At 43.1% G+C, this 15,130-nt stretch overlaps 1 protein-coding gene across 6 annotated transcripts; it reads left to right on the top strand.

Moving 5' to 3' along the window:
* The first annotated feature begins 420 nt into the window (after positions 1-420).
* On the top strand, positions 421-14,269 carry LOC111975832 (caytaxin). 6 transcript variants are annotated; one of them, XM_024004449.2, is made up of 13 exons: positions 421-1,342; positions 3,329-3,428; positions 5,321-5,379; positions 5,644-5,865; positions 7,672-7,845; positions 8,100-8,202; positions 8,473-8,604; positions 8,881-8,967; positions 9,348-9,446; positions 9,772-9,807; positions 9,958-10,020; positions 11,409-11,478; positions 12,035-14,269. In XM_024004449.2, the coding sequence occupies exons 2-12, from the start codon at positions 3,352-3,354 to the stop codon at positions 11,440-11,442; spliced, it is 1,086 nt and encodes a 361-aa protein (XP_023860217.1). In that variant the 5' UTR covers positions 421-1,342; positions 3,329-3,351; the 3' UTR covers positions 11,443-11,478; positions 12,035-14,269. The 6 variants fall into 6 exon arrangements, with proteins under 6 accessions (XP_023860217.1, XP_023860216.1, XP_070303619.1 ...); XM_024004448.2 differs by having other exon boundaries at positions 632-1,342; positions 5,614-5,865; XM_070447518.1 differs by lacking the exons at positions 421-1,342; positions 3,329-3,428 and adding exons at positions 3,483-4,413; positions 4,895-4,971.
* Positions 14,270-15,130: the final 861 nt, after the last annotated feature.

Below are 15,130 nucleotides of genomic sequence, written 5' to 3'. Positions count from 1 at the left end.
GGAAATATGAAAATATATGCTACAACGCGCCAATACGATCTCGCTAGCTCGTGCTTGGCTTTGCCCACCTTGCTTGTTCTGCCCACTATGCTTCATTTGCTCACACTATAAACGAGAGAGATGAACTATCTTGGGTTAGTTATAGACATCTATTGATTTAACTCTAGAGGTGCTGACACAATTTATATTTCATCGTTTGAAACGATAGCTACAAAGTATCAATTTCAGTTCAAATCCATATAAGCCTAGGTGTAGCCTACTGAACATTTATATTTTGTTTAAAATCTTTTCAAGCTGTGCAGTCCATCCCGACGCATCCGTACTAGTGGAAAATGAAGCTAGTGGCAAATGAAGCGTGTATTATGGGTCAGACAAGTGCCACATATAAGCCCTTCTGGTGTGTCCCACTGGCATTGCATGGCCACCTGCCACCGCCACTGCTGTCTAGGGCAGATTGCTCGATTGAGGAGAAGTCCACTCCTGCAGCTGGGCAGGAAAAYGGGAGAATGGAGAAAGGAGGACAGGAATGGGTGGAGCATAAGCACCCGGGTGAGAAATGTGTGGATGAAAGGGGGATATGATTGGTGGAGAACTGAAGTGAGCAAGGGAGGCTGAATAAGTTAGTGTCTGTGTATGGGTAGGGGGTGGGGTGTTGAGTGTGGAGAGAGAGAGAGAGAGATGCTGTTGCCAGGAAACAGTGGGCATAGAGGACCATTCACAGCAGTTCGTGGAGTAAAAACACAAAGGGAGACTTGATATGTAGGTGGTGTTTTTAGTATAAACAGGCAGATATGAACAGGATGGTTATCCCAGCATGGACTGGATTAAACCAATATGAGCAGAGAGGAAAGTACAGTATAACTACTGAAGAGGAATTGGCGCTGATGGACAAGCTATTATGGGATGGAGAGATGAGAGATTCTCATAAACATATTTAGAGTCCAGACAGAAATACATGGGCAGAATAGACAACCAGAAACAGTCATCATGATAACAGCATTGATTCCTTCAAATTAAAAGGGTAGGGTGGAGCTCTAAAGGAGCCTGTCACAGTCTTCAGGGCCAGTCTCTTTCACACTCTCCTTCCCCAACAGAAGTGGAGGGGGCGGGGGGGGGGGGGGGGGGAGGGGATTTAGGGAACAAAGCTGCCCCCTGTCTTCAGACACCTGCTGCTGCTGCCTGACACGGGACGACGAGGGGGGCGACTCACTAGACCCATGCATTGACCCTGGTCTGAAGGATTTAAATTCCTAGCTGTCCAATCTCTACATCAGTGAATAAGGAGGGAGGACGCAAAAGGAGGGACAGACAGCAGTGATTCAAGGGATCTTTTACTGCCCATGTGAGTACGCCTTTGCATTCTTCCTCTACTCTTTATTACACTCCTCATACAGTATGTGTGTGTGTGTATGTAGTAAATGTATAGTAGCTCATGAATATGTTAACTCTTAAATAAGATAGGAATCTATAGGATTAGATGATAAAGAAAGACTGTCGATTTCCATTGTATTCAGCTCTTGCATTTTCCTTGCATATGCAGACTGCAGATGTGATTCAAGTCTTAAGGTCAAGTTCTCCCACACTACTATTATTCCTTGTCATTTACTCCAATGCCTGGCAGCATACTGAATACCTTCCTGCCTACAGATATAGCCTCCATTGGTATGCCCTCCAGAAATGTAGTACTGTAATTGGACTGTCACTGTATTAACTTAATGTGTTAGGATCCACATAGGATGCAAAACAATCCATAGTGTTTGGAAAATGAAAGATGCAGGCAATTGATTACTTTCATTACCTCTCATGCTGGTGGGTTTTTCTTCTTCCCTCCATATTCATAACATGCCAGCCCTCTCTTTATTTGACAAATTATAGTTTGGATACTGTATCACTTCACTAGGCACAGGCAGTTGGGTTTATGCGTTTATTGGGTGTATGGTATGCAAATGATTCTGGTCACACAATAAGGCTCACAGTTGCATGCTCAATCGAAGTGACATGGAATACAAGCAGCTTCTCTTGTGGGTTATGGCTGGGGTCTTATAGTATGCTGCTTTGCCCTTTGGGATACAGTACACTGATCTACACCCTCGGAGTGGATATGATGTAGCTGTACAGTATACATTCTGTATAGAGGTTGACCTTACAAAACACATCTTACAATGCATCTGACATTATTGCCGGACAACAACCTGATGGAAACAATCATGTGAACATTTTGATGTGTGTAGGACATTGCCTTGCAAATCATGTTCTGATCTCCTTATTGATTTTGCTGTGTTTATGGTAGGTGAATTCTCAGAGTTAGTATTGCCACTTACCCACACCCAGAGACAGGTAATGTACTTTCGGAGCCATCCCTGAGTGTATCTGTTTTTATAATTATTTCCATAGCTGACCTGGGGAACCTAAGCCACTCAGTACACCCCAGTCAGGCTCTGTTGATTTTCCACATGAGTGAAGAGGTAGAAAGGGAGGAGTAATTTAGGTCAATTAAACACAGTCAGTCCCATGCAGTGAACCATACAACCTCAGTATAAAATATACAGTGTATCTGACTTTGAATAATATTAGTGTCTCTTTCTTATTCAACATAGCCGATGATGGTAACGAAAACTGAAACCCAAGTCACACTTACACATTTCCCTCAAAAACAGAATGTGAGTGATTACAGTACGGTGCACTGACTAACATGATGTCAACCCAGCTTGAGATATCTGGAGCCAGTATTAATAGGCTGTAGAACTGTCTCTTTAAACTTGTGTCAGACAGGATAAACCTGAACACATCAAAAAGGTGGCAACTGCGCTGAGGATTAGTAGCTGATGAGGAGGGATTAAGAGTTGATTTCTCCCGGCCTCTTGGATTCCACTTACGAAATTCCTTAATTGTGACTGACTTTGAGGGAAGCAGCAAGGGGACCTCAGTCACATGCTCCTCACATGCTACACAGGGGGATAAACGCCTCGTGACCTGGATTCAGTTTCTCAAATGAAATGATAAATACTAATGAATTAAATAAAATACTAATAACCGTACCATTGTTCCTCTTGTATAAATGCATTCTCTGTGTTATAACGGAGGAATTCTCTGAATTCTCTTTGAGCTTCATACCTGAGGATGGGATCGATTTGGTTTGAGCCCGCTTATAGCCGAAGGCTATGATTTGATTATGCCAATGATAATGATGATAGGGATAAATTGGATCTACATATCATTTCCAATGCTCAAAGAGCTCCATTGTAACAGGAAGGAACTCACCCCATCTGTGATTGATTATCGTTGGTTGGTTAATTATGTATGGTCTGTCTATGTCTGTGTGTCCCAGGCTCCTCCCCTCCCTTCCATGGGATGGGCACCACAGAGGCGACACTACGAATGGATAACATGGAATGTAAAGATGAGTGGCAGGATGAAGACTTCCCCAGGTGGGTGTCAGACGACTTTGATGATGCTTTACTTTACAGGGTCCTTTAGTCCTGCAGAGTCCAATACTGTGCTAAAACTATTGTAATAACTCACCATAACATTATACTGACAGCAGTAATCCATCAGTAAGTACACTATACAGCCTACAGTGTAACAACAAAGGTTACACTATTTGTTACATTGTACTTGCAAGAATAATCACACAGTAATACACTTTAGAATGTTACTCTGTGTGTTTTTTTTTCATCACAACCGGTAGATGACAATACCTCAGTCATGTTCGTTGTTGGACTATAATCTGCTCCAGTATAATTTGCTTGAGGATTTCCCAGTGAGCTAACCTCGTGCAGCTGGTGTAATTATAGCCTGGAATACCTAGCAGATACCCCATCTACTGAAATCAACCTCTGACATTGATTGCAATAGCCACATGACAATAATATGTGCCGTAAACATTCACAAACACTGGATCTATACAGAATAAAAAATAAAAAAAACATTATAAATGTTCTCCAAGCACTGAAGAATTACAAAGAGGACTGGATTTAAGCATGACTCTCCCCTTTATTGTCATTGCGAGACGTAGGGAGATCAGATAATTGCTCAGTAGGAAATTAAAGGAGTGAAAAAGAAAGGCAAAGAGAGAGCATTCTGACAGCAAGGAGCATTCTCCTGTCTTTCTCCATCTGAGGGAGCGGAGGCAGGGAGCAGGTGCAGCTCTCTCCTTAAATGGTAGTGGGTAACGTCATGTGACGCAGCAACCAGTCAACAACACAGCATCACCAGGAAAATGGTGGCAGATCAGCTTTAAGGAAAAGGAGGAAGAGAAAATAAGTATATGTATCATTAGGCTCTGAATAATGATGTGCCTGAGGCTCCCTATGATCGACTGAGAAAAGGGCATGCATAATATTCTAGGATCCTGTGCTGTAAAATCAAATAGTTGCCTGGACCGTCTTTGAATCCATCCTAATTTTTGATAAGGTAAGCAGGAGCTCTTATGATTTGTTTCTTAGCCCTCATCATCATATAGGAGAATAATATGGCCTGACTGCTTGACATTTTGGATTATCATACCCTTTGTTAGACATAATTCTTATTTAATTTCTTCTTCATGGTGTCATTATTGTAGGAAACTGGTTATTTGAACAATGGAAGCTTGCCAGTGGTTATAGCAGTGGGACGCCTCAGGGATGCTAGATCGGACACCATGCAGTGTAACGGATGCCCTTGTCATTTGTTATTGCCAGTCATGTTGATTTGGCAACACTGTTATAGACTGTCTGTCCTCCCTGGGATTGTTAGGTTGAAAGGATGGTTTAGTATTACGCAGCAGTGCACAGTGGAGCTGTGTACTTTATATTTCCCCAGTGCCTCTTGGTATTTGGTTGTTGACATTTCCCCCCTGTATTATACCCTTCATTCTCCACCTCCTCCATGTCCTCCTCCTTGTTTCACGTTACAGGAAGTGACAAGGGAAATTACACCACGTGTTAAGGGGTAACCTAACGGTGTGTCTGCCTCCCCTGTACAGTGAATAAGGTTTGTTGACATACCACCGCCTCTACCTCCCTCCCCACATCGCACACCGTGGCAGGTCTATAATCTAAAGAGCTCCCTGGGGAGATGCTAATTACCACCCAGCATCCTCTCTCTGTGCTCCCTTTGTGGTGCTGAGCCAGATCACTGACAACCCCACTGACATGATCGCTGGCATGTGTTAATTTTGCACCAGCTGCAATGATGTGGTGATGTACTAGTGTGCTTCCAGGACTATTTGGGGTTTGGTTTATTTGAGTCAGGCTGGCTGGCTTTAGTGTTTGCTCATGTCATGCTATTGTGTGTGGCTGTGGCCCTGACAGAATGATGGGCTCTCTGTGTTGATTTTCAGACCCCTTCCTGAGGACGGTGACATGGAGTCTTCCTGTGGTCTCACCGATGACCGAGCCTGTAAGTATAATTGAAATAACACCTCACCTGTCTGGCATTTGATAGATGTTTTTGGTGTTGGTAAAGTTAACTCAGTTGATATACTATAAGCCACTTTAGCTTAATATATTACTTTCTAACTAACAATGAACCTCATCTCACATGCTACTTCCTGGACCCTGCACCTGTGAATTCAACTGGATGTCATGTGTGTATACTATTAGTAGCTAATAAGTCTCACCTGCTCTGTCATAGCTCCCCCCAACTCTCTGAATGTTAATGCAGTTGGAGGAGGCGGAAGTGGAGGAGGGTCCACCCATCGTAAGCGGCGTACATTAGTGGCCCCGGACATGAACCTGTCCCTGGACCACAGCGAGGGTTCCCTGCTGTCTGACGACTTCTTGGATACGCCCGACGACCTGGACATCAATGTGGACGACATCGAGACCCCCGATGACAACGACTCCCTGGAGTTCATCACCAACGGCAACGAGCTGGAGTGGGAAGGTAGGTAGAGCTCATGCGGAGTGGAATAATGGAAGCCCTGGTGCCAGCCTGGAAGCCTGGGTGCCAGTCTGTGTGCTTTAGACGACTTGTTGTTTGGCAAGATGTAGCTAGCGCAGACACGGTCTGGCACCCACTCAGGCTCGATATATTGAACAAAAATATAAACGCAACATGTAAAGTGTTGGTCACATGTTTCATGAGCTGAAATAAAAGATCCCAGGAATGTTCTATTCACACAAAAAGCTTATTTAAAAAAAAATGTTGTGCACAAATTTGTTTACATCGCTGTTAGTGAGCATTTCTCCTTTGACAAGATAATCCATCCACCTGACAGGTGTGGCATATCAAGAAGCGGATTAAACAGCATGATCATTACACAGGTGCACCTTGTGCTGGGGACAATAAAAGGCCCCTCTAAAATGTGCAGTTTTGTCACACAACACAATTCCACAGATGTCTCAAGTTTTGAGGGTGTGTAATTGGCATACTGACTGCAGGAATGTRCACCAGAGCTGTTGCCAGATAATTTAATGTTAATTTCTCTACTATAAGCCACCTCCAACGTTGTTTTAGAGAATTTGGCAGTACGTCCTACCGGCCTCCCAACCGCAGACCACGTGTAACCACGCCAGCCCAGGACCTCCACACCCGGCTTCTTTACCTGCGGGATCATCTGAGACCAGCCACCCGGACAGCTGATGAAACTGTGGGTTTGCACAAACTGTTAGAAACCGTCTCAGGTAAGCTCACCTGTGTGCTCGTCATCCTCACCAGGGTCTTGACCTAACTGCAGTTTGGCGTCGTAACCGACTTCAGTGGCCAAATGCTCACTTTCGATGGCCACTGGCACATTGGAGAAGTGTGCTCTTCACAGATGAATCCCGGTTTTAACTGTACCAGGCAGATGGCAGACAGTGTGTATGGTGTTGTGTGGGCGAGCGGTTTGCTGATGTCAACGTCGTGAACAGAGTGCCCCATGGTGGCGGTGGGGTTATGGTATGGGCAGGCATAAGCTACGGACAACGAACACATTTGCATTTTATCTATGGCAATTTGAATGCACAGAGATACCGTGACAAGATCCTGAGGCCCATTGTCGTGCCATTCATCCGTCCGCCATCACCTCATGTTTCAGCATGATAATGTACGCCCCCATGTCGCAAGGACCTGTATACAATTCCTGGAAGCTGAAAATGTCCCAGTTCTTCCTTGGCCTGCATACTCACTAGAATTGCCACCCATTGAGCATGTTTGGGATGCTCTGGATGGACGTGTACAACAGCGTGTTCCAGTTCCCGCCAATATCCAGCAACTTTGCACAGCCATTGAACAGGAGTGGGACAACAATCCACAGTCTGATCAACTCTATGCGAAAGAGATGTTGCACTGCATGAGGCAAATGGTAGTCGCACATGATACTGACACCAGATACACGTCCCTACTTTATTTTTAAGGTACAGTTTCTGTGACCAACAGAGGGATATCTATATTTCCAGTCATGTGAAATCCATAGATTAGGGCCTAATGAATTTATTTCAATTGACTGATTTTCTGATATGAACTGTGACTCAGTAAAATCTTTGAAATTGTTTATGCGTTTATATTTTTGTTCAGTGTAAATAGCTGGGTAGTAAAGTCTATGCTATCAGACTACAGCTAAACAGAACAGCAGCTAAGATACTGAAGAGACAAAGGTGGATGACATAAAACAAATCCATTATGTCTCACTAATATAAATACATTTGTTTAAGACCCACTTCACATTATAGCATAAACACCTTCAAACTTTTCACTATGTACATCCAGATGACACGCCAGTGGCCAACGCCAAAGCGGGGCCTGGTGACGGAGAAGAGGAGGATGGTGCTGATGGGACGGGGGGTAACGGGCGCCTGTGGAGGACGGTGATCATTGGGGAGCAGGAGCACCGCATCGACATGCAGGTCATCAGGCCATACCTCCGCGTCATCACCCATGGGGGTCAGTATCCAACCAACAGCATCCAGCCAGAGCCATAGATACACTGTATATATACTGTCTCTTATACACATCTGTTAAACTAATTAGAATTGAATTGTCATGGAACTTTTGGTGCCAACGTGGTGCCCATTCAATCTCAAATTGAGTTTACGTCGGTATATGTCTGTATATTGATTGTTCTGCATCCAGGTAATTGACACCAACGGGATGAACTTACAGGCCATGTCAACTGTCGCTCTTCTCTCCCTCTGCAGGTTACTATGGTGAGGGTCTGAATGCCATCATAGTGTTCTCAGCCTGCTACCTGCCCGACAGCAGCTGTGCAGATTACCACTACATCATGGAGAACCTCTTCCTGTGAGTAACTGGATTTACAAATTGCAGAGATACTGATTTATGGCAAGAGGCACAAATGCCCAACTACCACAGAGTGATATTTAAAACTAGGTCATCACGCCTGGTATACTATCATTGAAATCAGAGAGATCATATCATGCTATCTTCACTATCATTTTGTAGTGAAGATTTATGCGGCCAGAAAATGGTAACTCAAGATTTCTTTAGTGCTTGCCACGACAGGAAGAAAATAAACCTCAATATTTTTTCCCTTCCTCATTGCCATCTCAGGTATGTGGTCAGCAGTCTAGAAATGCTGGTTGCTGAGGACTATTTGATCATCTACATGAATGGAGCCACACCGCGGGGCAAGATGCCGGGCATAGGATGGCTGAAGAAATGCTATCAGATGATTGATAGGAGGTAAGACTATTTATATCGTATACACCACTGCATGACAGCATGGAGAATGCAATCATTCATACTGTCAGCATAGGATGGATGTGCATAACACAAATGTTGACTTACTCTCAGGAGAAACTAATGGGGAGTAATTGAGCTTGTCACTGCTACTGGCAGTCAATGGGAAGTGAGGATTGACTCATACTACAGTAGGCTGCTTGATAGTCTTCTAGCACTATGAGATGAATGTATGTTGTATTGCCTTATTTCAACTATTTATTTCTGTTGTCCCTGAAGGCTGAGGAAGAACCTGAAGTCTCTGGTCATCGCCCACCCCACCTGGTTCATCCGCACTGTGCTGGCCATATCTAGGCCTTTTATCAGGTGACCACAGAACAACAACATCATGTTAAAGTGGTACTCCAGGATCTAAAACATAACAAATTTGTAACATATAGTATGAATTGGATTTGTAACATATATGAATCGCTATTTTTTTTAAATATATTTTATTTTTATATTTTGCATGACGTAACATATCATACGAAATGGATGATGTAGTACACAATTTGATGACGTAGTACACACAAAACTGGGACCACTTTTGGCTCATTAGCAGCACTTTCAAAACTTCTGGCTGAAATGATACAAAAGTTTTTTATAATACAGTTATGCTACATATCGCCACTGTGACGGATAACTAATAGTTGTCCACATAACACCAATATAACTGGTTGTTGTTTTTATCCTGTTCTTATTGGCAGTGTGAAGTTTATGAATAAGATCCAGTATGTGCATAGTCTGGATGAGCTGGCAGAGATAGTCCCCATGGAACATGTGCAGGTCCCGGAGTGTGTGGTGCAGTAAGTATCATCAACCACTATGGGGAGTAACTAAGCTCAAGACTCCCACCATCATTCACTGACTTGCAGTGATTTGCAGACTAATAAATTATGTAAACTTGCAAGCAAATAATTTTCCCCGTCGTGAATAGACATGGATGCCTGGCAGAGACTTTGAGGCAGTAAATAAATCATAGAACACATATGAATTTCAAAAATTCTTCAAATGGAAATTGATGTAAATTTTGTTTGTCAGCCAAAAAAATACATGTAAGATAGTATCTGAATTTTACTCTTGGAAAAGGACTTGGATCAAAAAAGGGATCTTCATCTTATCTTTTTACAGATTCGAGGAGGAGAGGATCAAAGCTCGGAAAGAAAGGTAAAACACATTTACATCTTTATTTTTAGATCGAATTAACCAGGCATACCATGCCATGCTCATACTCGATCGGGGGTGATCCATGCTGTATCCTCAGTCAATTCATTCATCAAGCTTTTATACAAGTGTTGTCTCCCTCTGCCTGTACAGGATGGAGCAGGAACAGCAGGAGCAGCCAAACCCACACGCGTCTTCTTCAGCCAAGGCAGAGAGGTAGGGAGTAGACAGTTACACTATAACGGCCTGTGTGTGATAGCCGAATATCTTAAAGCTCTCCAGGACCAGGGTTGGAGATACACTATATATACAAAAGTATGTGGACACCCCTTCAAATTAGTGGATTTGGCTACAGGTGTTGCTGACAGGTGTATAAAATCAAGCACACAGCCATGCAATCCCCATAGACAAACATTGGCAGTAGAATGACCTTACCGAAGAGCTCAGTGACTTTCAACGTGGCACTGTCATGGGACGACACCAACAAGTCAGTTCATCAAATTTCTGCCCTGCTAGAGCTGCCCCGTTCAACTACGTGCTGTTATTGTGAAGGGGAAACGTCTAGGAGCAACAACGGCTGAGCCGAAGTAGTAGGCCACACAAGCTCACAGAATGGGAACGGCGAGTGCTGAAGCGTGTAGCGTGTAAAAAACATCTGTCCTCGGTTGCAACACTCACTACCGAGTTCCGAACTGCCTCTGGAAGCAACGTCAGCACAGTAACTGTTTGTCGGGAGCTTCATGAAATGGGTTTCCATGACCGAGCAGGCGCACACTAGCCTAAGATCACCATGTGCAATGCCAAGCGTCTGCTGGAGTGGTGTATAGCTCGCCGCCATTGGACTCTGGAGCAGTGGAAACGCGTTCTCTGGAGTGATGAATCACGCTTCACCATCTGGCAGTCCGACAGACGAAAGCTACCTGCACGGAGGCATAGTGCCAACTGTAAAGTTTGGAGGGGGAAGAATAATGGTCTGGGGTTGTTTTTCATGGTTCGTGCTAGGGCCCTTAGTTCCAGTGAAGGGAAATCTTAACGCTACAGCATACAATGACATTCTAGACGATTCTGTGCTTCCAACTTTGTGGCAACAGTTTGGGGAAGGCCCTTTCCTGTTTAAGTATGACAATGCCCCCGTGCACAAAGCGAGATCCATACAGAAATTGTTTGTCGAGATTGTGTGGAAGAACTTGACTGGCCTGCCCAGAGCCCTAACCTCAAACCCATTGAACACTTTTGGGATGAATTGGAACACCGACTGCGAGCCCGGCCTAATCGCCCAATGTCAGTGCCCGACCTCACTAATGCGCTTGTGTCTGAATGGAAGTCCCCGCTGCAATGTTCCAACATCTACTGGAAAGCTTTCCCAGAAGAGTGGAGGCTGTTATAGCAGAAAAGGGAGGACCAACACCATATGAATGCCCATGATTTTGGAATGAGACTTTTGACGAGCAGGTGTCCACATACTTTTGGAAATGTAGTGTACCTGGTATAGACCAAGCAGCTGTCAACATGGCCATGGTCAAGCACTATCACCTCTCAACAGCAGTATAGCAGGAAACAAAGTCACAGAGACATGTATTTATTCATACTCATGTCATTTGCAGGCCCAAGTCAATGATCACAGGGCAAGGAATCTGAAAGGGACCTGCTCCTCTTTATTCATCTCATACCATGGTAAGGAAGGACACAACACTACTGCTCTTCTCACACTGACTACAAGGTGACACTGCACTCATAAATACAATGTACATTGTGCATACGGTATCCACTGGCAGCCTGTGGCAGGAGTCAGGCCCATAGAGATCCTATTAAATGAGTTCTAAGATATCATTCTGTGGTCAGGCCATTTAACCACTTAAACAGATGTTTAAACCACCAGCACCATTTGAACGTCTACTGTTACGTAAWGTCCACCTGCTCAGCCATTTAAGAATCAGACCCAGCCAGTCCTCAGTGCTATTGTAGAGGAATGCCCGGTCAAGTGCAGCCAGCCAGGCCTAATGGGTGAGCGTGTCAGGAATGTGTGTGTGTGTCTTACTGTGTCATCAAGGGACTTTCAGGGGTCAAGAGGTCAGGCATGTCGCAGCCTCACTCATTTTACAATAAGGTCAGCTGTATTAAATGAACTGCTCTGTGAACCTGGTCTGCTGTTTTGAAAAGTGTATTCTTGTGCAAGTTTTTATATCATTACCCTACTTCTTAATGACGGTGTCTTCTATCATCTGTGCAGTTGTTGAAAGAAGTTTGGAGCATGAAAACTGTGTTAATAAGAAGAAACAGGAACTCCAACAAGTCTAAGAATACTTCCTAATCTATAAATATCAAGCTCAAGATTTTTCCATCAAGATATTAAACTCCCCAACACGCGCACACACTCCTCAGCGGTTCTTAGGTTGCCTACTGATTCCGTCAGGACATTCCAAGGAATTGTCTGTTCTGGGGACTGTACAACTCCATGTTACATAATTTTACGACCGCTGAAAGTAGTTACCGTACTTTTAAACGCAGCCCCCAGTCACCACCATGAGTTTTGTATCCATTTCAAATATAGATGACACTGCGATACTTTTGCCTAAGTCAAGATGTAAGAAAAACGAACATGAATATTGTAGAAAATGTTCCACCGGACATAAATGGTGTAAGGTGTCAGTGGCAGGCAGGTAACCAGACCTTTTACAGTTTTGTGTTGGAGGCTCTTGCAGGGACAATGGTAGACTAGACTTGAGTATGTATTAACTACTGTATACAGACAGTGTTGGATGGTGTCTCCTAGGAGCTGCACTGAGGGCTCTGCCAGGTCTAGTTTCTGAGAGGAAGATATGCCTTAGAGAAGAAGAGGGGAGGAGGAACAGAGAGTCAGTCAATGCCCCTTAGTGCTCAGCATTGGTGTGCTGTGGCATCATTTCACCCATTAGCGCTATGCTAGCCCTTGAACATTTAGATGAAGACTGGAATGCTTTGCGAGACATCGGATGCCTTCACCTTTGCTTCATTTTGGCCTCAATTTGTCCGAGTACAGGCTTTATTTTTGATCAACTGTGTTGCATTAATAATTTGGATGTCATCGTGTTTCATATACCCAGATTGGTCCGGGGATCATTCAGTGCCCAACTAACCAACCCATGTACCTTACATTCTGATGTGCCTCAGGATTCTTGTCTGTACATGAATATGGGGGCCCACTGAAAGTAAGAACAAGAAATGTGCTGATTTGACTGTAATGTCAAGAGGACTGCATATAATTTCATTTTTTCAGTCATTGATGTTGTGACTTAATGGTATAATTTCTGTATCATGCTGTGTTGTGGGTGCAGTCAAAGCATGCCAACATGTTGTCAGCATGTAATGTACCTTCAGATGTCCTATTGGATTATGGACCAGTCGCCTAATGGTCAATCTTCTATTGGATACTTACCTACCGGGTGGTAGAGGGGAGGAAGTGTTAAGAGTTTTTATTTTTGTAAGAATTACATACATACATGTATTGTAAGTGTTGTTTTGCACTATAGAATTTGATTTTCATTAAATTGTGAGCATAACATCTATATGTGTATATTTGGGGACAGGTTGCCTTCCTAATATGTAACTCAAGATGGAATTTTGTGTGCTCTTCTAATTTTTGTACAAGTATACAATCAATCAATATCATGCATTGTATTTGTTGGTAACCTGTCAACCCGTCTAGACAAGTATGATAATCAAAAATGTCTCTTTCTGAAGTGCCATCCAACTTCAAATGATACCTTGATAAATATAAAACATAACAGAAGTCATTTTCTGTGGACAGGTTTGTGGATGGCGATGGGCTAGACTAGAGGTGATTGATATTCAATGGACAAAGTAAGAAAATGGCTTCCAAACATTTGTATACACATAATTGTAGTGTTACGTTAGAACATTGGACAGATTAATTTGCCTTTGATTTCTGGCAGAGAAATACCTATCCCGTCAAAAGGTAGGCTTAAACGTGGCACAGAATTGCAGGAGTTCTTCTGCAGTCTCCCAAAGCTGCTGGAGAGAGAGTGCCGTTTTCTAAAGGATGTCAGCTCTTCTGAGTGCCTCTCCTTCTTTTCACCAAATTCTACACAGAAAACTATGATATGGAATGTACAATTCTAAATTGACTACTGGGATTTTTTCCCAAATTGCTAGTAAACTGATTTTGTTGACACTAGTGTATTTTGTTTTGGTAAAAGGTTCTACATGGAAAGCAACCACTGAGCGTCCAAAAATGTCTTTCAATCATATTTTCAGTCTTTAAAAGCACAATATGTTATTACACTGGAAGATTTGGAAAAGATCAGTAGGCAATTTGTCGACTGGAATACTGTATGTAGCTTATTTTTCAAAACTGCCAAGCTTAAAATGGGGTTGGGATATGTAGCTATGTAGTTTGGATGTTCTTTAGATTGTGATGTACATTCTTCCATGTAAATACAAAGAAATAAACTGTTCCACCCAACAATCTCTCTCTGCGGCCTGTATTCTTCCATTTCTAAATTTACCCATTGCTGTAAATTAATCCAAGATATATCATTCAGTCATTCATAAATACATTTATATCTTTCAGACATTCAGAATGTACGGATAGATTCATGCTTTCACTTGAATCAAACCTGATTTGTTGAGAAAAGGAACAGTTACATTTGCCTTACCATAGAAGTAAGGGTGTCCAGGTGTTTAGTGAGTTGACTTAAAGCAACGCCGGACATCCCTAAAAGGTGCTTGTTGTGGTTCAAAGGAAGCTATTAATACACAGTCATGATACACACGTCCATGAACACTGACGCGTATCACGAGCCCCCTGGCTCTGTTAGAACAACTCTGACAGTTACATCAGCTCAGCTGTATTAGTGACATAGGCAGCTCTGGTCACTGGTCAGTCACACATAGGATCTAAATTGAGAATGGCCTTCAGGAAATGAGACAAGACAACAGACCTGGTTTCAAATACTATTGAGGGTTTTTCAATTACTTTCAAAGACATTTTGAAGTAGGCTTGGGCGGTATCCAGATTGTCATACCTTCATACCGACCTTGTTCATACAGATTACTGCATTCTTGGGAAAGAGCAAGAAAGGCATTTCACTGTACTTGTGCACGTGACAATAAACTTGTGCCATTCTGGGATATTCAGTAATACCGGCACTGAACACAAGAGGCGATGTTTTCAATCCGAAGGTTAGCAATACTAACAAGTACATGTCAYATCCCATAGTGAATGCTACCTAAATGATAATGAACGCACGCTAACATGTTATACAGTCTTTGAGATGAACTATTTGCAGGACAGACATCCCAGCTCATAAAGTTATAGAAGTAACAA

This window comes from Salvelinus sp. IW2-2015, linkage group LG16 (assembly GCF_002910315.2).
Source record: "Salvelinus sp. IW2-2015 linkage group LG16, ASM291031v2, whole genome shotgun sequence".
NCBI classification, from domain to species: domain Eukaryota; kingdom Metazoa; phylum Chordata; class Actinopteri; order Salmoniformes; family Salmonidae; genus Salvelinus; species Salvelinus sp. IW2-2015.
This window is presented reverse-complemented; position numbering and strand designations above follow the sequence as displayed.

Excerpts from the sequence above, each read along its gene's own strand:
- LOC111975832 (XM_024004448.2), top strand. The coding sequence starts at position 3,352 with ATGGGCACCACAGAGGCGACACTACGAATGGATAACATGGAATGTAAA. Across the intron at positions 3,429-5,320 it reads CAGGATGAAGACTTCCCCAG|ACCCCTTCCTGAGGACGGTG; the intron begins GTGGGTGTCAGA and ends GTTGATTTTCAG. Across the intron at positions 9,447-9,771 it reads GTCCCGGAGTGTGTGGTGCA|ATTCGAGGAGGAGAGGATCA; the intron begins GTAAGTATCATC and ends ATCTTTTTACAG.